We start from the raw sequence: 24,320 nt of genomic DNA, 5'->3' as shown, positions 1-24,320 counted from the left end.
TGTCTCTAAGAGGAAAAATAAATTAATGTCTTAATGTTTTATGCATGTTTTCTCCTTAAAATAAGGAATCACCTATGTATATGGACAGAGGTTAGCAAAGTGAAGACTGCCATCACTACCACTGGGGAAGAGGTAGACAGGGATGGGGGGAGGGGCCTTGGAAACAACTGCCTATGTTGGTTTCCGCTATCACAAAGAGGGACAAAAGAAAGATGGCGTCAAAAGCAATTTGCTTGTGGTCTCCTGTGCTTAGTGCTCTTCCCTAGTGGCCACAGTGGCAAGTGTATGAGCCACAGGTAAAAGGGCAGTAAGTTCATACTATTCTCCTGCTGGATCACAGTTTCTCTACAGGAGGCATGTGCACTATTGCCACAAAAATAGCAAAATTCATTGACAATGTCTGTCTTCATACTCTAAGATATGGCCTGGTTGCAGCAAGCTGGAGCCTAACCCAGCAACACAGGGCACAGTGCTAGAGGGGACACACCCAGGACAGGATGCCACTCCACTGCAAGGCAGTCCCAGCAGGACTCAAACCCCAGACCTGCCACACAGCTGACCCAGTCAAGCCCCACGTGCCACTACACCCCCCTAACGTAATGCAATGCAATGTCTACAACCACTTGTCCCAAGCAGGGTCATGGCAAGCCAGAGCCTTCCTGGCAACACTGGGCACAAGGCCAAGTGGGGAGGGGACACACCCTGGACAGAATGCCAGTTTACCGCAAGGTACCCCAAGGGGGGCTTGAGCCCCAAACCTGCTACACAGGGGGCACGGGTCTAACCCTTTGCACCACCACACTCCCCATGACAAAGACAGACATTAAATATGCTGTACCAGTTAAAAGTCTGAGTACACCAGGGCAAGACTTGCATGATAAACTGGACAGAGTCAAAGAGTTAAAGTGATGCAACACACACATCCTACAACTGTGGACATTGCTATAGAAGAGACCTTGTAAAAGTTAGTTTTGGACATGTGTACTCAAAATTTGACTGGCACTTTTTTCAAAAGCTCTAAGACTTGCTTCAAAAACAACACAACTATAACCCGAACCTATACATCCAATAGAACCTTAAACCAATGTTTTCTCAGCAGATCTAGAAGTATCAGTCCACTGGAGCCAGTATCAGTCCACCAGAGTACACCTCTTTTCCATTAACTTCAGGAAATATATTCAATTTTATGTATAACTAGTTAACTACTTGTTATACTAGTTAGCAAAATGTGAACTAATTTAATTGGATACTTGTATGTATTTCTTGCTCTATACTATTAACTATAGCAATGATCAAGAGCTGTACACAAATATAACAAGTTCTAAAGGGTGCACTTATCTAGTTTACCTGGTAAACATCAGAAGCTTAAGTGACTTGTACACTTTCTCCATATGGCAGCAGCTGCATAACTGAACACAACAGTGGACTCAACAATACACATTCCAGTAACCAAGAGTCCTGTTACTGAATTCTGGAGGCATGAATGTATATTATATACAGCATATTATGTATAGAAATGACATATAACGTACACAATATGTATGTTATTTTTCAAGAACAAATTTCAGCCTTAAAAAACTTTCTTGCTTGCAGTGATTACTATTGTGAATATTGTGAACTTAACAGAATAAAGAAAGCCAAGAAAAGCCAGTATTAAAATGGAAATGTATTCCCATAGGTGTGAAGACTGTTATTTTTAAGTATGTAGAAAATGCTATGAAAAACAAAGACATTTGTCTAGAAATGCAGAGATCAAGTTTTGGAATGCACACAATTTGGCGAACCAAATTAAAAAATTAAACAATGTACTGCAAGCACTCTTTGTGGTTTCAAATAAACAGGCTCAGCAGAATACAACTCAAACCTTGTAGAACACAAGTCCAGCTTGTGACCTCAGCAACAACACAGTAGCTGCCTCCTCAGCTCTCCACTTCACACCACCTCACTAAGCACTGTAACTGAGTTACTTGTTAAATTGTTTTATTTTCTAAGCATTTTAAATGAAAAAAAAATCATTAATAATGAAAATGAGGATGATTATTATTACACAGTGACGTGTATTATTGTTTTCTTTATTTTTTCCATTTGGGGTGAAATATGGGTGATTTGTTGGTGGTCTTGGAATGAATTACAATTTTCCCTGTTAAATGCACATAAATAGAGTCTCTTCAACTGAGGTTCACTGAATGAACAACTTTTACAGCACATCATGAGTTTACTCTTATTTTCTTCAGCTGCCATATATGTCACACAGTCTTTAAAATGCATAGTATAGTATTATGAGGCTTATAGTCTAATATTGCAATATAGAAATTGGTGTTTGGGTTTACAGAGTTTAAATGCGATGGAATTAAGGAGAGATATTGCCCCAAGTATTTAAGTTATGGTGCCATAGACCTCCAACCTTACCTTCTCATGGTAGCGCAGCTCATAGTCCAAGATGATACCGTTAGGTTGCTCAGGCTGTGGCCACGAAAGCGTAATGCTCTTCATGGTGGAAGTAACCTGATGCATGGTGTGAATCATGGAAGGAGCTGAACACCAAGAAGAGAACAGGCAGTGTCAGCTTCTCAAAATGTCCACAAATTATTTAACAGGAACCATAAGAATTTTGCTACTTCACTTGACCTACAGGATGACCTATTGCCATCCAATCATCACACTAAATCTGTATATGGGTAATACTAGCCTATTACCTCAAAGGATCACCATCATTGGACCATTCTACAAAAACTATTATTTTCTCTTTGTATTTTGCACAGCAGGCACCTAACAAATCTTCCCTTGATGGTGATTTTGAATGAGTTTGAACCAGTTTCTTTACATTTGTAACCCACATATCTTCTTTATTGTAAAGCACTTTGAGAAGCTTCTTTCACCTGGGCAACATTAAAAATACAAATTCTTATTATTTTTACAGAAATAATCAGAATACCACCTAATGAGTCAATTCTTGTAATTACCATAATTACTCATGATGCTCACAACCCCTCTGTGTAAGCTATTGGTAAAGTGTCATTTGTATTAGAAGAATCATTAAACAAGTCACACAGTCATTTTGATTACATCTTTCAAGAGAATTCTGTGCATTTAATCACTTCAAGTTTTAATATACTGTAAATAAGGCTTTCATTGAAACTGATGTGTGCAGGAGAAGCCATGCTCTATGTGTGGGATCCTGCTCTTCTTGTTGGGTGCAACATCACCAAGGCACAAAACTGAACCGAAACATTTGCTCTCATAAAGCGTTTCTTGTGAAAACTGATAGCTTGTAATCGGAATTTCACCAAACAAATTTGTTTGTTAAGTATGAATTCTTGTAAAAGGTGACATCTTTATTTCAGGGAATCCCAAGCTGCATCCCAAGTGTTAGTTAAAGACTCATCATAATTTTTTAATTTTGTAAACAAAATGTGTATTTATACCCTGTGATGGATTAATGTTACAACTATCTAAATTAGGCATTGCTTACATTTTAGCAATGGAAATGCCACATGGAGCTGAAGTCGACTCATACCAACTACGTATTAAGCAATGGAGGGAACAGAAGTGATTGGCCATGGCCTTCTTCTGTTGATATTTGCTGTGCTCAGAAACAGGGTGAACACGCAAACTTCACACATTCTCAGCTGGATTCAAATTGCACACCTGCCGATCAGCTCAGAAGCTGACATTTTAGGAATGATCGAATAAAGGAAGCAAATTTTACTGGAACAGTTTTCTTAGATTTACAAAAGTTTGGTTTCACACAGTTGAACATCCTTTGAATCCTGTAGTGCATTCAGTCATCTAAGGCACCAACTCCTTTAGTTAAATAAATCAAGGCAAATTAAGAGCTCAAGTGTACGAAAAAGTATGCATTTTTAGAACAAGGGTTAAAGCTGTTCACATGAAGTTCTTACAGCACTGCTGTGCTCAACAGCTTAATTTAAGCCTTTCCCAACCATTGGGTGTGCGGTCACCCCCTCTGCTGTGGGCTAGGCTCCAAATGCCTCAGGAAGTTTACTGAAGAGTAAAAAGTCTGCTGCTGCCTGTGCTGGGCTGCCAGAAAAGGTCTCCTTTCACCACAGGACAAAGGATCATCATTATATTGTAGTGTTTAAAAAGTCATTTATAGACTCTCTAATTTTTTTCTTCCACATGATTAATCACATTTTCATTAGAAGGCATTTGATAGAGCACTCTGTATCTAATATACTGATCTCCCATTACAAGAGGTATCAGATCCCCATTTTCATAGAGAATGTGCATAGCCAGATTTGCACAAACTGGAACTGGCACTCATAACCCTATAATTTGGGACTCCAGAATCTGAAAAAGTGTAATATTATGAACAAACAATAAATGACAGATGTGGTGATTTCAGTTATTCAGCCTTAAAGATTTAAAAATACATATTATCACTTGCTTTACTGTCGCATTATCATAACGTATTAGATTAAAAATATCTATAAATTAAATGCATAGTTTTTAATGACAACTCAAATTAAAATTGTGTTATTAATGTGAAATAATGCATAAATATTGTTAAAAATCTTAATCCACAATAAGAAATACAAATGTCTTGATAGGTTATTCATATCAATTACCTTTGTTCAAGTGTTTATTGTAGTTACAGACAAGATTTCAAAAATGTTTGATTGTTCCATGATCTCTCATCAAGAAATTAACATTAAAGATCTTTTTTAAACCTTAACACTTGTTTTTTCTGTAACCCTTGTAACACCATGAGTTCTCATTATTGTAATAAGATCTTGCTGAAAATTTTAAAGAAGTACAAATAAAATGATTAATCATTTTGAAAGACACTAAAGGGCCTAAGATTATGTTATCAAAATGTTTGCTGGGTCATTAACGCTCCCATCATTGTGAGCAAAAAATGCTGAGGAGTCATTACCATAACAGACAACTTTCTCATCTGGTTTAGTTTAAAGTTCACGAGACTGACCCAGATACACAAAACTGGTTATTTGGTGAGGATAATGCCACCATGATGCTAGTTCTCCTGCTGTTTAAGCAAGAATCCAGTTTAACACACAGAGAGGAAAGCGCAGGGAGATAATTTCCGTAAGCTTCGCATTCTGCAAAAATAACACATTTGTGTTTTATACATACAACTTCTAGTCATAGAGCTCCGCATCTATACAACTATGAACACATATTAAGATGCCTTATTGATCGCTAGGAGAGATACATCATCTCCAGGCCTGTATTTGTTGCTCATACTGAGGTAATTATTGATGCTCTGTGCTTAGGGTAGTTAGTCAATGCGGTAAAGTTAGAAGGGTGATGAAGAGTACACACAGTGAAAAAATATTCCACTTACTAAGGAAATCATGAACAGTGAGGTAGTTTGACAAGCCATGAAGTCATTTTTCATTATCAGATCACAGACTTATATAAAAAGTGGGGAAAAAATTTTACTGATCTTGAAATGACACCTTTTGTAGGGCAGAAATTGCAAGAAAGCAAACTTTTTTTTTTTATCTTTTAGGGTTATGTCAACTTTTTAATAGCCCGTAATATTAGATAATAAGAACTCGCTGATGAAAACAAAAATGATTAGCGTGGCATGTTATTTAATTTGTTCTATACTTTTCCTGCCCTAAATTATCATTCATCTTACTTTAATTAAAAGAGAAGATATCTTGGGAGATGCATTTCCACAGACAACTCTGGAAGTACGGACACCAAAGCAATAGAAAAACATGAAACACAGATGTCTAACTTCTTTGTGAATTACAGTAAATGCTATAAAACAGAATACCAGTTCAAAGATAAACGCATGGCAACTGTGCAAAAAATACAGTTGATGGCAAATAAAACTCGTTCTATCATTGTAGGAAGGAAGAAGAATCTGTGAACATACCAGCCTGGTTGGTCGTGATGTCAATGGAAACATGTTGAGGAGGGTAGGGGCTCTTGCTGGTGACACCATTAACTGCTTGAATCTCAAAGGTGTAGAGCGTGTGTGCTAATAGGTTGCTGATAAACACATGCGTCTCCGTGAAACCCAGCTGCCGAGGGACGAACTCCACATTGTCATCACAAGGTGAGCACACTCTTTGGGTGGAGTGGCACTTCCTGCACATTATATTATACATCACATCTTCCCGGCCACCTGTTTCCCGCGGTGGTTGCCACTCCAGTGTCACTGACGTCTTATTGACAACGGAGATGACGTTGAGTGGGCTGGACGGGACACCTGCATGCACAACATGAGAGACTGGGGTAAATTTCAAAAGTGTTTACCATGTGTTTAATGTTAGGTGTGCCCCCTGAAGCTATACTAAATTTCTCATAATTTTAAAATCAAGGCCTGGATTTAGTTTGTCCTTACTATGCAATAATATCTTTGAATCAGATCTAAAAATTGATTTGTGAAACTTCAAGATTTGTGAGATTTGCCTCTTCCCAATGACAGTTCAAGAGACCATAATGGCATTTTAAGTAAACGTACTTTTTCAGTCCACTGATGATACTTTATTAGATATGTACTTGATCGTTTCACATTATGCAGTATCCTTCTGCCACAATCTACCAGTTTTGGGTTCTAAACTAGACACACAACTTCTGCTCTAGATAATTTATGCCTCTAAATTAAAGACAGAGAAATAAAGTCACAATTTCCAGTTACCAAGCGGTAAGATCTAAATTCAGCAAGAAAGATAGTTGGAGGGTCACTCCATTTGGTCCTGTACTATAATGGGCCATCCTGCAAAACTACTTCAAGTGGTTGAAAACCAAAACTAAAACTAAACTAAAAAAAAAAAAAAAAAAACTGTAGGAAGGTGATCAGGATTCGTCTATTCTGAGTTTTCTGCAGCTACTTGTGTGATGAAAATCGGTGCATATAGTGAGATATACATTGTTTTGGAGAAAAGCATCTGATAAATGAATAAATGCAAATGGAAGTGCAAAGAAACCATTTTTTTTAATTATAGCCACTACAGAGTTCTGCCAACTACAAATAACTAATGTTATTCAACCCTAGCCTAGTGTAGCCCACTAGTGTAAAACCTTTTGCTTCCTAGATCATAATAGTCTACTGGAGTTCAACATCCTACAGGTCTGTCAATAAACTGCAAAACAGAAATCCCATATGAACTTCAAAAACAAGTAAAAGAGACAGCTAGGAGTCCTGTTTTTATAATAAGTCTTATTTACTTTACACTTTATATGTATGTTACTTTGGTCTAGAAGTGCATTTTATGTGTGTGATCCAGTATATGCAAATCTATAACAGCGTGTGCCTGTAAATATGAAAGTGCACATGAGCAGAGGTGGGTATAAATGAGTTACTTACTTGTACTCAGGTAAAATTTTTGAAGGAATTGTACTTTTCAGAGTACATTTTGACATGGACACTTTTTACTCTTACTGAAGAACTTTTGTAAGAAAAAAAATTTGTTTTACATAGTTACACGTCTGGCACTCTCTTTTTTGTTACTTTTGATTTTGTTCACGTTTAATGTTTTAATTTTTTCTTATTAAAATTATCAAGACAGTATCATGGTGACATTTACAAGTCATATTTATTGTGAGCCTTAATTTTACTTGCACAACAAATTTTATTTACTGAAAAGATTAAAAATGCATATTGTAGAAGTCAACATTACTACTTGTTCATAACATTAAAAAGCTTATTTTGAGTCAAAGTAACTTCTGCACTTGAGTAGTTTTTGAACCTGAGAGTTTCACTTGAGTAATTGTTTTTTCAAAGTTATTGTACTTTTATTTCAATACTGTGTCTGACTACTCTGCAATAAGTTAAAAAAAAAAAAGCAGCATCTGAACACAACCAGCATTTACATTTACATTATTCATTTAGCAGATGCTTTTCTCCAAAGTGAAATACATCTCATAGAAAATACAATGTGTGCATTTTATTAGAAGGAAGAGAGACTTAGATGCAGACGTGTGATTCTAAAGTACAGTTAGTTTGTTTCTTTCCACCATTTGAACCAATGTTCATCACACAAGTAGCTATATAAAAGTTTATCAGAATATCACGATTTCTGATCACCTTCCTAGAATTTTTTTTTTTTTTTTTTTGTCATCTGTCAGCAAACCTCTGCCTCCCATGTAGGAAGCAACGATGCACCAGCAAACAGAGAAGCCAATTAATAAGTGAACTGCTGTCTGCTTCGACTCCTTTTGGCTGCTTTAATCCACTTTGGGATTTACTTAATTATTCCTCCGCATGGCTTAACGCCTTTTAACCAGGCTGTGCTGGCAGAAAGAACAGATCCGGCTGTGTTTACGTATTGCCTGCACCACCTACCTGCCCATCTCATTATCAGCCCTATATATAAAATATTTCTTCACATTTTACATTTATTCATTTAGCCGACACTTTTGTCCAAAGTGACGTACATCTCAGCAAAAGCACAATTTATGCATTACATTAAGAGAAAAATTTTCTTTTATTTGCACCAGCATCTGGTACAGTACAGAAGAGGTGATGGTCTGGCTGCTTTGTCAGCTCAGCCAGTACTGTTACCACCTCTTCTGTCAACAGTCACAGCTGCCTGAACAGCTGTGTCATCTGCTGAGTCAGCGATCTACATGTTCCTGGAATCCAGAATCTCGCAATCACCTTGGCTTGCTACTTTTTGCCTGCACATGCAATGGGATATTCGCCATACATCATTACTCTACGTCTTTCGTATATTACATGTCTTTTTTGTATATTACAGATACCACAGCAGTTTTGCAGACATATACCGAGCCATGTTCTTAGATCTGAAATGTCGCTTCCCAGTGTCACCTGGTGCCACATACTGGAGCAAACTACAGTTGGAAAGTCTAGACTTTATTTTAACTGAACTGGGCTGCTACCAGTTTTCCAAGTGAGCACACAGACGTCTCATAAGCACACAAAATTTTAATGAGTGCCTCCAGGCCTAATGAACGTGCCCACTTTCAGAGAGAGTGTCCAACTCTCCAATTTTCCATCAAATGTAACACAGTACCAATAAAATAACTGGAACACAAGAACTGATGATTCAAAAGCATTTTGGTCAATGTTTGTTAGTTTCCAGGAAAGGGTGGCAGTGGCAGAACAGATGAACTGCAACAATTAAAATGCTCAGAGCAATAGCTGGTGGAAATATTGGCTGGCATGGTGTTTTCAGGAGGTTGACCTGAGCTGTGGGGACACACAGGAGGAGGAGTGGCAGCTGCTCGAAATGGGGAAGGACCCGTGGAAAAGGGCAAGAAAGAGACAAGTTATCATTTAACTTCCTGCTGTCAGCATCTGAAACTCGCCAATCCATCACCCTCTTGATCAGAGGAGTGTTTTAGCCTTAGCAAGCTCATTGTACTCGATTCACAGCACAGCGTAGGGTGAGGCAATGGTGGAATAAAGGATGTAAATAAAGCAAAGAGGGTTTGCCCATTGTGAGAGAAGAATAAGAAAATTGAGCAGAAATGATGACATGCATTAAATGTCCAGCTGACATGTTCTGTAACTGTTGCAGAAAGCCCATTGTGTGAGAAGCAGGAATGTACTGAACCTGCACCCCCAACTCAGACCCTAACCAGACACTGGTACTGAAAAAACAAGAAAATAAATAATGCTGACAGGTTTAGAGATAAATTGAAGGGGTGTTGGGTGCCTGCTTTATGATGCGCATACCTTACTTTAGCCTATAGGAAGCGCAGTAGATACGTAAGTAACAAATTAGGAAACACAAGATGAACACGTGTTGATCATGCAGAATGAAAGTCAATGAGAAATGTTGCCATATATGTATCCTGCGTTTCTAGAGCTATATAATATATGTGTATTGGATGCTCGGGGAGACTACCTAGACTCTGACACAGGGGACAGCGGACTCTCCCTCCCACTGGGGTGAAATAAAGTAAGATACTCTCTCCCATCTTGGGTCCTTTGTTTGAGTTATGTCAAACTTCTTCCACAGCATCATTAATGAAGAACAAGGAAAGACAAACTTTTGCAGTGGACTCCTGATTTCATGAATTTTATTGGGGAAACTAGTAAATATTTACTCTGTGACATGTATCAAAGTAAATTTCTTACAGTACAATATAAAACTAATTGTATCATATTTTATTGCACTGATGTTCTGGTTAAAAACCACGCAGAGCTTGCTACCTGGCTAGTGAAGAGTTACCAAGCTAGTTACACAACAGGAGAGGAGCAACACCTTACTGTAACCTTTCGTGGATGTGACGTTAATGTCTACTGAGGATGACATCCTCTGGCAGAAAAAAAGGATAGCACATGTGTGAAGTGCATGTGGATGTGTAGCTAGTGCTCCTTTCAGGGTGAATAACCACATAACCAGACACTGGTTTCAATGAGAGGTAATGATGTTCAACAAGACTAAAGTGGGGAAAAACTGTCCATCTTAACTATAAAATATGTTCAGAATTCAGAAGTTACACACAAGATTAAACTAACATAAATGTCAAAAAACTCACTGACTTGGTATTCAAAGATATGTTACTTTAACATAATAGTGAACACTAATCACAACGTTACAGTTGCAGCATTTCTAGTAAAGGAAAGTATATGCCACCAAAATGGAATAAACTGTATAATAATTAACATATTAATTAACATACTTCTGGAACTTTCTAGAGCTGAATTCTAAAATTAGTGTTCAATTCCAACCCTCACGTGGCTTATATTTTTTTTTCATTTAGCAATGATTATATATTTTCAAAAACAGATGACTCTCTCCAAAGTGACTTACAATATTAAGCTACCTACAACTATATATATATATATATACCATTTTTTACAGCTGGAATGGGAAATTTTATTGGATTAGAGGATTATAGAAACGTAACAAATTAAAATTTTGTTTTCTTTACATAGGTACTTGAGTAAAAATAAAAAGGTATGTATGCCAAAAATTACTGAAATCGTAGAATTTTTAAAGAACTTTTATTGAGTACTAGAAACTTACATTTACACCATTACTATCCACCTCTGGATATTACACAATTAAACTTAAGAAAGTTTACACATGAAAGAAAGCTTATAAAATACTCGGACTGAGAAAATGATCCACCAATTAATTTGCGATTCAAGTTCTAAGTTGCTTGGACTTGAACGGTAAGAATTGAAATACACTTGTGCGGTACACGGAAGGAAGGGTTGAGCAGCTGACTCACTGGTACAGGGTGCGTCTGGCTGGTCTGAGTCCCCACGGTAGTAGCCATTGCGGCAGGCACAGGTGATGGCGGCCTCCGTGGTGGAGCGGCTGTGGAGTGGGCATCGTACACACAGTCCCCTGCCTTGGCTCGACTTGTATGTCCCAGGTGGACAAGCTACAGAGGATCAAAAAACAAGAGCAGCCGCTTTTCAATATTATTATTTAAACTTGTAAAATTGCTGAGATGACTGCAGACAATAAGCTATGTCATGATATGCTGCACACACACCACCCGGCACTTCACAGAGAAAAGGTACAAGGAGCAATCGGTGAGATGTAGAGGTCCACAGAGTAGCTTCATTGATATATAAGGTATCGTGTCAATCCCAAAATGTCAGATTCATCTCATTCTGTTTGTTGTGATAAAGCAAAGAATGACCCATTAAAAGTTGTCACATTTTTGACAGTAACTAAACTAAACATCTTGTCTGCTCATCATGATGAAATTTACAATCGGCATGAATACGATATACTGTATGCTTCATATTCAGTAAGGTACAATAGAGACAATTTAAAAGCTCTTAGTTCTAGTGCCATAAAGCCCAAACACGATGTCTTCCCAATCAACAAACGAAAGCAGCAAATATCACTGGCCGTTTCATCCTCAGCCAACCAGCAATGGTCATGAAAATGCAACGAATGAGGCAGCGCAACCAGGTGCATTTCTGTGTTCATACATATACTTGTGAGAAATGGACAATCCAGATCTCCGTGTTAGCATCACCATCGAGAACTGGGGGATGCAAATGATAGTTTAAAACCGAATTAATCTGTTTTAATTACATTCTACAGTAGCATGGCCTGTTGCTCTCTGCATGCCTTCACCGGTTCATGGCCAGAGTCATGCTGAACTGCCTTCAGACTGCGGAGAGCCTACAACCAGTGATGAAAAGACCAGGCCTAGAGGAACTAGACACACCTCCTCACCTCACCACAACGATTACAATACATACTTCATGAACTCCTTTCTATATCACAGTGAATATCACTGTACATCTGCATTTAAGGACTTCAGTCCTGTTCCACCCAGTGGGGCTACCTCAGTTTTTGGCATGCAAAGTGTCTAGTGTTGCCAACTGTCCCGTATAATACGGAATCGTTCCGTATTTAAGGGATAAGAGTTGCGTTCCGTAGTAAAACCATATGGAATGCGGTTTGTCTCGTATTTTAACCTTTCACAGCCAGAGACATTTAAAAGTATTTATTATATATATTTATTACATACATAAACTTCACAGTTCGCATAAAAGTGTTTAAAGATTAGGAAAACAAATTGCAAAAACGGATGTGAAACAGCTGTGTTGGGTGTCTTGAGTCCGACTGTCATTGGGCATTGGGCTTACGTTAGTCAATCACTCGCCTCAAGTCCTTTTGATAAGTCTTGTGAGAAGTGAGAAGACGTACTCATGGAAAAAATAAAGAGGAAAGAGAAGGGGCTTTTTTTTGTTTGCACTTTAACCAGTCAGAATATTGCACTTTTCTTTGTGCTGTTCATAAAAATTTGTGAAATGCAGTCTACTTTCAGTCAGTTGCTGTGCTTCAAGATAAGTTAAGCTTCTTTCATTCATGCAAATTTCACTTCTTTTGAATTTGTGTCTGTTCATTAAAATAAAATAATAAAAAAAAAAAATCACTCAAAAGGGCTGTGAGTCTGTTCCTCATCAGTTGTGTAACAAGTGTTATAAATCGCCTAGGCAGACGCTATAGTGATATGCGTGTAATGGTGTGCGAGACTTTAGCACGACATTAAAATTAATTTATTTTTTACAACTGACATGTATGTCAGTGAGCTAAAAGCAAATTAATCGTGTCTCAGATTCATTTTAGCATTTAATTCAGTCAAGCAGAGACTTCTTTTGTACACGTATACGTTGGCTACAACGAAATCCCGAGTGTCCCTTATATTATGCGTCTCTTATTTTCTTCTGCAGGAGTTGGCAACCCTAATAGTGCCATTTCTGTCACTAAATGTATCAAAAGATAAGCTCTGTGTCTGTGAGCACCGGATGCCAACAGCGACATCATTGTGCAGAAGCAACCCCCTGTGGCTTAGCGTGGGCTTGCCGGATAAGGCTGTGGCACCCCATGCATCCGTGCCGAAGGGGCCAGGCTCCTGACATTTTGTGAATGCTGTCTGTCACTTCTGAATTAAAAGAAATACAATGTCCTTGAGAGTTTCCAGCAGACTAGACCTTCCATAGAAATGCGCCTGTGCTGTATTAGTCAGCTGCACCGTTAGCATTGTCGGGCACACGTCCGCACTTAGCAGCTAGCCCAACACTACCGCCTGGCAGACAGCAGCTACAGTAGCAGCAGTGAACACCACACTCCACACACTGCGTGTGGCTGGTCAGCCTGGAATAGACCTTAAAACCTCCTTAGTCCAGCGGAACCCCAGAACCACAAGAGATTCTAATGTATAATGTATATAACCTGTACTTAGCACTTAGCTTTAAATAATGAAGGTAGGATTTCCTTTCAAAACCATCACTGAAGTTCCAAGAGCTCCCCAGAAATCAGTCTCTTCCCTTCCTCCTGCAAGTGACCCAAAATCACCCAGAAATTGCCCCCTGTCTGAAAAACCATCTGGAAATTACAGAGCTGTGATTTCTTTGAAAGGGAACCCCCAGTGAGGAAGTTTAGTACTTTTATGCTTTCTGTTATTCAGAGAGGGCAGAAAGCCTACCTATACCCCTGTCAATGTGTGAGTTACAGATACTCATTTAGCTGACACTTTTCTCCAAAGCAGCTTACAATTATTATAGGCTTATAGTTATTTACCCATTTAGACAGATGAGTAATTTTAGGGTAAATACCTTGCTCAAAGGTAGAGATGGGACTTGAACCTGCGGAGCCAAAGGAAGTAGCTCTAACCACTCCACAAATGGCTGTATATTGCCATTTCCAAACTGTTTAACTAAAAGAGTACCATTCATAGGACCTCGCAGTACAGGGCATGTCCAGCAACTGCATAGTTAGTGGACAAGAGCTGTTACATTCTGGACTTCATTAAAAATCTGTGAGTCAAAATTAGTTAACTGCCAGTGTGTGTCTCTAAGTCTGAGGACAAAAAAATGCTTTGTTTCTTTGATTTAGCCAGAAATGCCTGACCTTATTGCACAACTAGTAAATTAATTATTCTTCATATGGCCAAATTGTTATGGGTAGTATCATACAGTGACAAATCGAGACGGCTGCAGCTAAAAGAAGCTTATGGTGAGAACATCCAATCACTGCAGGCCAGATGGCAACCACCTGCCCGTACAACACACAGCACTCCACCTCCCCACACATTAATAAGAGGGACTTCTCAGGTTCTAAATTCCTGAGGGCTTTCATTTAATGATGTTAACAAAGGGTGTTCCTGTTCGTCCGACAGGGAAGCGCTCCAGCTCTATTCCCAACAGTCATGTGAGCCTTGGCAGGCAGATGTGCTGGAAACCGCTGGAATATCAGCAAGATCATCATCGCAATACGAGCACTGTGCAAGTGCAAAGCCAGGCAATGCCAAGACCACTATGCTGCAGCTGCATAGAGTTCATTTATTTGCTGCTCAGCTTACACACACTGCATATTAATGTGAGATGCATGTGAGAGAGAAGCAAGAGGAGGAGGACAGAAGAGAAAGGAAGAGAGAAACCAGAAAAAGGGGAGTTTGTAAACAATTATTTTTCACTAATCTCTTTTTCAGTGCTGCTCCTCCTGGTGTGTAACAGGGAATACAAGTAAATGCAAAATGCTGCTAAAGTAAAATTTATCATATGTGACTGTTTTACTCGTACTTAAAGAAGAAAGACATTGGTGCATGATGCATTGCATGTATACATGAGATGAAGTAATATTTACCAGTAATGTTTGTTGGGTAATTGTTTCCCTCCAAGGGACATTAGTAGTTCATAAGTGGAAAGATCACAGCACAACCAACATGCCCACCCTGATCCTAACTATAGTTGTGAGCACTGCATTTGTAACTGGGCAGGTTCCATATCAGATGTCGTTCTATTTTTTTTTTTTATTTATAGCCTCGCCTAAACAAGTCATTTTCTAACAACATAAAAGGAACTTCATCTAATTTTTTTGTTTCAGTTATGAAAGCAATAGATGTTAGCTGATTCTGCCTTGAGTAAGGTCAAACATAGTCCTTGCCAGGTTATATATTGAGTCATAAAGCCATTGCTTTCACATTTTATTAAAGGTGTTATTGGACACTGTGTACCATTTACAGGGTTTCTTCACTGTAGCTCATGGAAAAATCATTTCTGATCACGTTAAGGTCACTGGTGCTGAGACAGAAGTGAGGGGACAATCTTACTGACCAGCTAACTGCACTTTGGATATGTGTTGTTTGTATAAGAATGAGAAAGTAAGTAACAAAGATAGATAGACAGACAGAACTTGCTGAATTTCTCTTCAGTTGTATCTTTCCACACTTTTTGTTCACTACAGGGAACATGTACCTCATCGATATTGTTTCCAGGTATATCTGAGTTTGTTTCCTGGGTGCTTTTCTTTTCTTTTTTCTTTGGATGCAGATATCTTGCAAACCACTTGGGAAGAAACCACTTGCTAAATAAATGGAAATATTATGCTTACAGGCTTCTCTCCTACATTAATGGTTCCTTTTATGAGAATTTTGACTTCTGGGCAAATGTAATTTGTACTTAATGAGCTACATAATCAACTTACCAGCATATCACAAAAAAAGCATACACTTTAAAATTAAAACAATAAAAGAACAACTGAATCTATCCACTATTTATGACAAAACAGGACACTAGCCCATTACAATCACACACAAACAAAGGGTAAATGAGAGTCACAAATTCTTCTTAAACACAATTCTGGCCTCTTGGATATTTACTATGTTCACCGTTCCTGCCCGTATCAAGACTAAAACATTGTTTTCGGTCTACAAGACCGGCAACATATATGCTCTCTGATACCTAAAGGACCTCCAGTGCAGTGGAAAGATTCTCCTCTTTCCCTCAGAGCTGCTGAATCCCTCTCAATGTTCAAAAAGGGTCTCAGAAAATGTCTCTTTCAGGCTCACTTCTCTCTGGATCTCCTATTTTCTCCACAAATTTACATTATACTGTATAATTTGTCACAGATTCCTTTGTATGTCTGTCATGCCCTCCACATCATCGCAACTAGAAACACCTGTGGTGGCTCACGAGGCGGGTGCATAAAACAAGAGCTCAGAGCACAGACAGATGCGGAACCTTGTTCAGCCTTAGTATTTGCTCGCATTTATTACCTCTGCTCTCCTGCCTTTCCTGATCACCCTGTCCTAGTCCTCGTTTTCCTGCTCCCTCTCTCGTACCTCTACGTCTTCCTGGTTTCCGTCTACTTCTTGCTTGTGTTTTGGGTTAGGACTCTCGGATTCTCCCTTCGGACTATGTTTGCTCATCGGTGACCATTTGCTTGTTTCTTGACCACGTCTTTCGGATTCCCCTTAAGGAAACCAACCTGTGTACCGCACTTGGGTCCGGCGCCTCCGCCCCGGGTGGAAACTATGACGAAGTCATCATTTCTGTATACTGTTACTCATTTAATGCTATTGTCAGTGTTATCTGTCTTAAAATTTTGTGCTCTCTACCAGTTCTATGTACAGTTACCCATTTAATGTGAGCTGGTTTAAACAGCAACATCAAACAAACTGACGGTTCTTTGAGAGTCACATTTCTCCATCTATGTCTCCATCTGTTGATATGTTTTCAGTGAGTTGTACTTTGGAGAAAAGCATCTGCTAAATGAATCAATGTAAATGTATTATAATGAGCAGATTTACTCTTATTTATAGACATTGGGAAGCAGGGGACACTGGACCCTCAAACATGAGACCTGAAGAAAAGAAAAAACATCTGTGGAATACCCCTTACGCTACATCTACTCACAACTAAAGTGAGCATAGGGTCTTAAAATTAACATTTTGTTTGGAATCTTTACATAATCACTTAATTTCTGCTTCATTAACATTTCCCCCATATTCTGCATTCTTCAAATGTTTTGCCAATTCATGTTCTAGCGAGATGTGCTACGCAAGACTTGTCTAAATGAGAAAAGATACGAGAAAAAGAGATGGATGGAGAAGAGTAAGGAAAGTATTCTATTATATGCCCTGCTGTCCATTGTGGCCATGCTGAGATGAGGAGAAGTGTTGTGCTCCTCATTAGAGACTACTGCTGCCTCATTAGAGCATGAAACACCTATGTGCTCAGGTCACATGGAGAGGGGAATAATGTTGCTACTGAGTCTCTCTGCTTTCTTCACTCAGCCTATTCACACTCTTGGAAATACATCCAACCAAGTCGGTGTCAGAACTTTCACAACAAGTGTTTTGTTGTTTCAGTCAGGAGAGAGGATCCAGCATAAAAGGACAGACCCTTTTAACTGGGTTCAAAAGCAAACAGTTTAAAAGCCTGACAGTCACCTGTGTTTTAGTGAATGTGTGTTTGTGTGTGCATAATAAAAAAGGATATGCGGTTCTGCATATCAGAGAAATGCTGAAAAATAAACGCTTTGAATGGGTCCAACAATAGCTTTGTCATAGATGCCACAAATATTATTTTCCTTTCAGGGCCTCAGAAAAGTCATGCTTTGGTCTGCAGGAGCCGTCATTCTCTGGACACAGAAACTGAAATGTCACACAGGTTCAGAGCCCAGCATGATCACCCCCTGGTCTTCAGCCTGCCTTGTGACCCTAGTAGGAGTCAAACTCAAGGGTTCTCATCTGTTTATGGAGATTACCATTAGTATATTCAAATAACAAATGTGTGTGCCTGATTGTGTGTGTCCACAGGGGTATGCAAAGCTCTCAGAGATGAAAAACAGGAAAGCAAGGTCAGAGCCTGCTTTTTACTACATGTACAAATAGCACCACATGGAAGGTAAGGGGAATGGTACTGCTACAATATTAGGCACTTGCATCTATAAAGGCCATGCATGAAAACTCCTCTGACACTTTAAAATCCGGATTTGTGGTATCAAGCCATAAAAGTAGCAATGTGCTGAGTAACAAATAAATCAGAACATAACAGCAACACGAGCCTTTTTGCCACAGCACCTTTGTTGCATTGCATTAATTTATCTAAATATCTACACAACAGTTCCTTCTGTTATGAATGTTTGAGTTATGAATTTTCAAAGACAGGAACATTTTTCAGTTACAGTACTTTATATAAAGTTGTTTTTTTGTTGTCCGTTTTCAAAAATTTGTTTGTGGCAGAGCGCAACCTCTGCAGCCGGAAATTTGCTGACAGCACAACACAGTCAGTTTTGGCCCACTTGTTACAACATTGCTTCAGTTAATTGATTTTTGAGAGTATTTGTTCATGCACAGCTCTCGTAAGATTCTGTCACAACATCTCAATTGGGAATTAAGGTCTGGACCTTGACTCTCTGACTTGGCCATTCCAGCACCTTGCTTGTTTTCTTTTTCAGCCTTTCACTTACAGATTTGATGGTGTGTCTGGGATCATTGTTCTGTTGCACAATCCAGTGTTGGCCAAATTTTAGCTGTTGGACAGATGGCCTCACATTTGTCTGTAGAATATTTTGGTATAAAGAGGAGTTCATGGTCGACTCAACAACTGGAAGGTGCCCAAGTCCTGTGGCTTTAAAACACGCAGAAATCGTGAATCTTGTATCACTACGGATTACGGTTGGCATGGGGTAATTGTGGTGAGTTAAATTTTCCCCAAAAATTGCACTGTGCATAATGACCAAACATCTCCATTTTATTCTTGTTTGTCTAAAGTACAGTATTTCAGATATCCTGTGGTTCGTTCTGATGCAACTTTTCCAACCTAAGCCATGTTGCCATATTCTTTTTGGAGAGAAGGGGCTTTCTCCTGGGTACCCTTCTATGAAAGCTATACTTGTTCAGTCTTTTTCTGACCTTTTTCTACAGTTATGGAATTGAACATGTTAATTAAGACCTGGAGATTCCTAGCTGTAGCTCTTGGGTTTTTTGTGATCTCTCTAAGCATCATATGGCCTGATCTTGGGGTGGATTTACTGGGATACCCATTCCTAGTAAATTCCCTTTCTGTGTTCACTGCTGGTATCTTTTCTCCTTGTCATGGTGTTAACACACACCTGGATGCTCCAGACCACAAAACTACGTAGAGTTCCAATTTTCACACTTTCTGATGGTCATTGCTGATTTCTTTAGGAGCATGGCTGCTAATCACCTTTTTAATTCCTATGGAAAAAGTAAGGGTATACTTAATTTTTCCCACAAGGTTTCTCATTTTGGCTTACTTTTGTGGAATAAATAATGACACGGTGAAATATTTCAGGTGTCTGTAATCTGAGGCTTGACTAGTCTAATTTGATGAGGACAAAATGATTATTTATGCCCTGATATGTAAAACGAATGAATTGAGAGAAGGTGTACTTTTTTTCCACATGACTACCTTTATTTTAGGTTTTTTTTGGAACCTAACCTGTGAATAAATGGTGGGACATCTCTATTATTAATCAATGAGAAGAAATCGAGACAAAGGAAAAAGGGGAGGAAAAGACACAAATAACATTTCATGGTGATAAAGGAACACTTTATGCTGACATTCACTGCCAAGTCCAATGATTAATTCTTCCAAAAGCCTGTCTGATCTGTGAAATTCCTACTGCATATGTGACAGACACTAGTGGGGTGTATGGTCCATGTCAGATGTGAGACTTTGTGAAATCCCAGGCTCTCTCTCGCAATACTGTCAGGGGGTGTTTTATCGCCTCTTCAGCCGTGGTGTCTGTCATTCTTGACAGGTGACTGACAGAACAGAGTATTGGAAGCAGTGCTGGAGTGCATGTGTGGGTCGCTGTGATTTATTTTAGCTGGGAAGCCTGCACTTCTGGTGTTGGAGAGAATGCAAAGAGTGTCACCACAGCTGACAAAGAACCACTGTCACTTATTTAGTGTATATATCGCTTGGTCAACAAATGCAACCTGGCTTCTGGTGCTAATTCTTGCATTTTAAGATTTATTTTTATATACACTGGCTCCTAATGTTACAAATATTCAAGCTACAAATTTTCAAAGAAAAAAAATCCAGTTTTTGTATATTTTAAATTGTATCTAACATCTAAGGTCCTACATGGTGTCAGACATGAAAAAAATATGAGGACAGGTCAGTGGACTCAGATGCAAAGTTTAACGAAAACACTTGAATTTCAAAACTAGGCAAGGTGCTGAACAAGGCATGGATGAAACTAAGATCATCTAAGAAAACATTCTGACAGTGGAGGGGGGGAGAGGTCAGTGATACATGGCTTGGCTCCTTACTACTTCCACTCTGTTATTTCTTCATAACTGTGCTTTGTGGAATCTCAGTTGCATGGACCTGCCTTCTTTCATTAACTCATTCCATGCGCACAGGGAATAATCACTCATTCCCTCCTCTTTCTCCCAAAGTGAGCTGCCACTTGACATCAGGTATGCTACCGGTCTTTTGACCTTAGATCTATGTAGCTTGAATACACGAGTATGCATGCTTCTACTGTAGAATGCATAGATTTAACTTAAGTTCACGTACGACACCACTGTAGACAAGCTCTGTGCCGTTTGTCCTCCTGTCCTGTCATTATACAATTAAACGAATAATTTTTCAGCTTAGAAATTTAAGTGTCACTATGTCATTTACTGTGATTCTTAACGCATATGGCCCTCGACCCACTCCACTGTAAGGATTTTAAGGATTTTGACCAAAAAGGCAGACACCCCTAGTGAATAATATGCAGAGTGGGGCCAGCAAGACATTGAGCAGCCAAAAAGTATCCAGAAGAACAATATTTGTATTGCATAATAGAACTGGGAAGAAAAGTTATGGATTTCTAGCTGAAACATTTTATCCAAATGCCTGGTGAAAAATCCCAATTTCTACAAGTGTACTCAAAGGTACTGTATTGCACCAGGGACTAAAAATAAGTACACAATAGGAAAAACTAGAAGACTGACCACTGCTGGCTAGCAGTGACCAGATACCATTTACTTTATTGCCCATTTATTAGACAGAGTCCCCAAACAGGCTTATTCAGCCTTGAGTCCTACTACTGAGATATAGAACTCAGTTGAAATATTTAATGGGATAAATAATTGGGCAGATAGCAGAGAAACAAGCCCCAGTCTGGCAGCCAGTAACACGCTCTAGCTTGTAAATAATAGCCTCCAACATGAAAGAAGCTGCAGCGGTGTGGTAGCTGTCTCACTTCAGAACTGAGAGCTAAAAGTAGCTCTGACAGAAAAAAGGCTCTTGACAAAGCAGCGGAACTGAAAACAACTTTGGATTGTTTCTGTTGAGAAAATACTGTAAATGTGGTTATCTTCCTTTAATTTAATTACAACTGATAAAAGACAACAGATGATCATCCCTCGTTCCCTGCAGATATCAGCAAGGAGCACTCAAATACCCACTGCATCTTATGGCCCTGCCAACAGAACCCAGTCACAAAGTACTGGTGCACTCTTCTGCAATGATCCCTCCCCTGAGTCCTTTCCTCTACCACATTACTTCTTTCCCACTACTGTACACCCTCCTCATTTTCTTTATAAGCACTCACTAGCAAGGTCTGAACATGTGTACCTCAGCCTCTCTATAACATTCGTTGTTAGAAGATATTATGTTGCTCTCACTGTTACAAGACTGCTATAAAATCTAGGTTCAGTGAGCCCTAAAAAGTCTATTTTTGTGCAATCTTACCTTTCACAAACACAGAAAATGACAAGTCGACCACATCAGGAACATGCTACAGACACATACAGTCCATATTTTATGTCACTGTCTCACTTTGAAAATGTGAAATGACACACACAAGTAGATGAGCAGGTGAGACACACACAAAGGGGTTGTCAACTGGACAACATCTCCTCCTTGGAGAAGGTGGAGGAGCCCATCCTCACCTTGACACATGTTCCCGTTGTCTGCTTCATATCCAGCCTTGCAAGAGCAGCTGCCAATGGGCACCATCCACTCGCCATCACCATTGCAGTACAACTTGATGGGCACGTCTACCTCCTCTGAATTGGGAATGCAGATGCCACGGGCAATGACCAACGACGTGCTCTCAGCACCTGTCATAGTCTCGGAGAAGATGGCAAAGTTTTGCACCACACTGGGGCAGCGTTTGTAGAAGACACGGACAGAGAGTAATGACATGCAGGCACCATAGTCCTGAAAGGCCAGGTAGAACCCAGAGCGGGAGAGTGGCCCAAAGCTGCGCACCTCTGTGTTCACCTTCATTAGGCGCCCACCAAAGTCCACCTGTGAAAAGCTCTCATCGGCAGCGATGGTGTCCACCTTCAGGAAAGGGGCTTCCATCCAGAAGGCTGAGCCCTTGATGGTGATGGCTGAGTCTGTCTCATAGTAGTAAAGGTTGAAGGTCTCCTTGCAGGAGCCTGGCACACTGGGGATGCTGCTGCAGTCACGTACAGTGAAGCGTATCTCTATGTAGATACGCTGGGCACCACGGCGCTCAATAAAGGTGGTCAGCAGCCAGTTGTTCTGACTGGGTTCGAAGACATTGCACACCTGGTAGGTACGGATGGTGTTCAGGTTCTCATCATACCCACTAACTTCCTCCCACTGAAAAGGAAAAAAAAACAGACTGGTTAAGAGAGGAACTAGATACTCATGTGACACTACCTAGCTAGCTTTAATATGGCCTAGTAGTGCAAGGAAATAGACCTATATTTAAAGCCAGTATGAAAAGCTTCCAGTGGCTGCCCATCTTAAGTTCAAGATGCTGTTACAACCTAGAAAATGGTAAAAGGATATGCAGCCCACTACCTACAAGACCTGATTGCACCCTAAACCCTAGCAAGAGTGTTATGTTCCTCCACCTCTGACCGCATGAAGGCCCCACTCAGTTCCAAAATGTGAGAACATACTTTGAGTTTAAAGTTCTTTGCCTGTTGTGAAATGCACTTTTATTTACTTTGACTTGTAAGTCTCTAAAGAGAAACGTTTCTGCTAAATGAATTTATGTAAATGTCCTGCAGCCCAAACAATAAAAGCCTGAGGGTGCCATACCCATTACACACTAATTAACAATGTAGTAGATATTCTTCGGAAAAATTAATAAATTCCATGAAAATCCTTGAAATTTACAGGGCTTTGTTTCCATCAGAATCCCTCTTGGCTAAGCGTTGCTGCTCACTGTCTCAGTGTATAATAAAAAGTGGTGTATTTAAATTCAGGATTATGTGCTATTGAATTAGAAATACAAAAGCTGCAAGAGCTGCTCTCATAACATGGCCAATTGCCAACAACTAGGCATTCATTTCCAGTCTGTACCAACAAAGAAACGCAAAAAAGATTCTACCTAGATTATTCCTTACACTGTATTGCTTTTTCTGCAAGGGACAACTATTGCAGTCAGACATTTGCTTGTGAGTTCCTACCTTACATACAGGGTTATAGCCAGTAGCCCTTGACACCAGTGAAAACCATGTGTCTAATGGATACAAGCTGGGGCACTGACCAGTCACACCCTATGCAGAGACCTTAGATATGATGACGCACAACAAAAATCTCACTTGTCTATGGAGTACTGACATATAAATGTTGATTGTATATTTATCTGACACTTTTGCCCAAAGTGACTTACAATAATTTACTAAGCTAGGAGTAATTAACTAACTGGAGTAATTTAAGGGTAAGTATCTTGCTCAAGGGTATCACACCTGGAGGTGGGAATTGAACCAGCACCCTTTGGGTCCAAAGGCAGCAACACTGACTACCATACTGTTTGCTGTGCTCAGGTTTAGATGCATGACTCCAAAAAAAAAAAAAAAAAAAAAGATGAGAACAGGTCCTCAAAGTTATATATTCAAAACAGGATCTGTTGGTATCCACTACACCCCCCCCCCCCAAAATGTAAGGGCATGTAATATATACAGTGTCCTTTTACCAAAATGTCTATATATTATACCCTGAGAGGACAGGACACAATTTCACTGAAGGCTGCCAGGACACTTGGATAACACCTGAGGACATCACTACACAACAAAAGCACAACCAAGAGGTTTAAAAGGGAAAGTACTGGGAAAAGAGAATGTGAGAAGACTGCTAACATGGTTAATGAGTTTACAGAAATACAAGGGACAAATTAAACCTTTTCTTTCCCTTA

At 39.4% G+C, this 24,320-nt stretch overlaps 1 protein-coding gene across 1 annotated transcript in view; it reads right to left on the bottom strand.

Moving 5' to 3' along the window:
* LOC108935254 (ephrin type-B receptor 1-B-like) overlaps positions 1-24,320 on the bottom strand; it is a 74,694-nt gene that overhangs the window by 16,529 nt on the left and 33,845 nt on the right. The window contains exons 3-6 of the mRNA XM_018753720.2: positions 22,093-22,774; positions 11,149-11,304; positions 5,870-6,205; positions 2,410-2,534 (exon numbers count right to left, since the gene is read on the bottom strand). Coding sequence (XP_018609236.1) covers positions 2,410-2,534; positions 5,870-6,205; positions 11,149-11,304; positions 22,093-22,774 — 1,299 coding nt within the window. The remainder of the gene's footprint in view (positions 1-2,409; positions 2,535-5,869; positions 6,206-11,148; positions 11,305-22,092; positions 22,775-24,320) is intronic.

This window comes from Scleropages formosus, chromosome 3 (genome assembly GCF_900964775.1).
Source record: "Scleropages formosus chromosome 3, fSclFor1.1, whole genome shotgun sequence".
In the NCBI taxonomy this organism is placed as follows: domain Eukaryota; kingdom Metazoa; phylum Chordata; class Actinopteri; order Osteoglossiformes; family Osteoglossidae; genus Scleropages; species Scleropages formosus.
The sequence above is the reverse complement of the archived record's forward strand: the minus strand, read 5'-3'. Positions and strand labels throughout refer to the sequence as shown.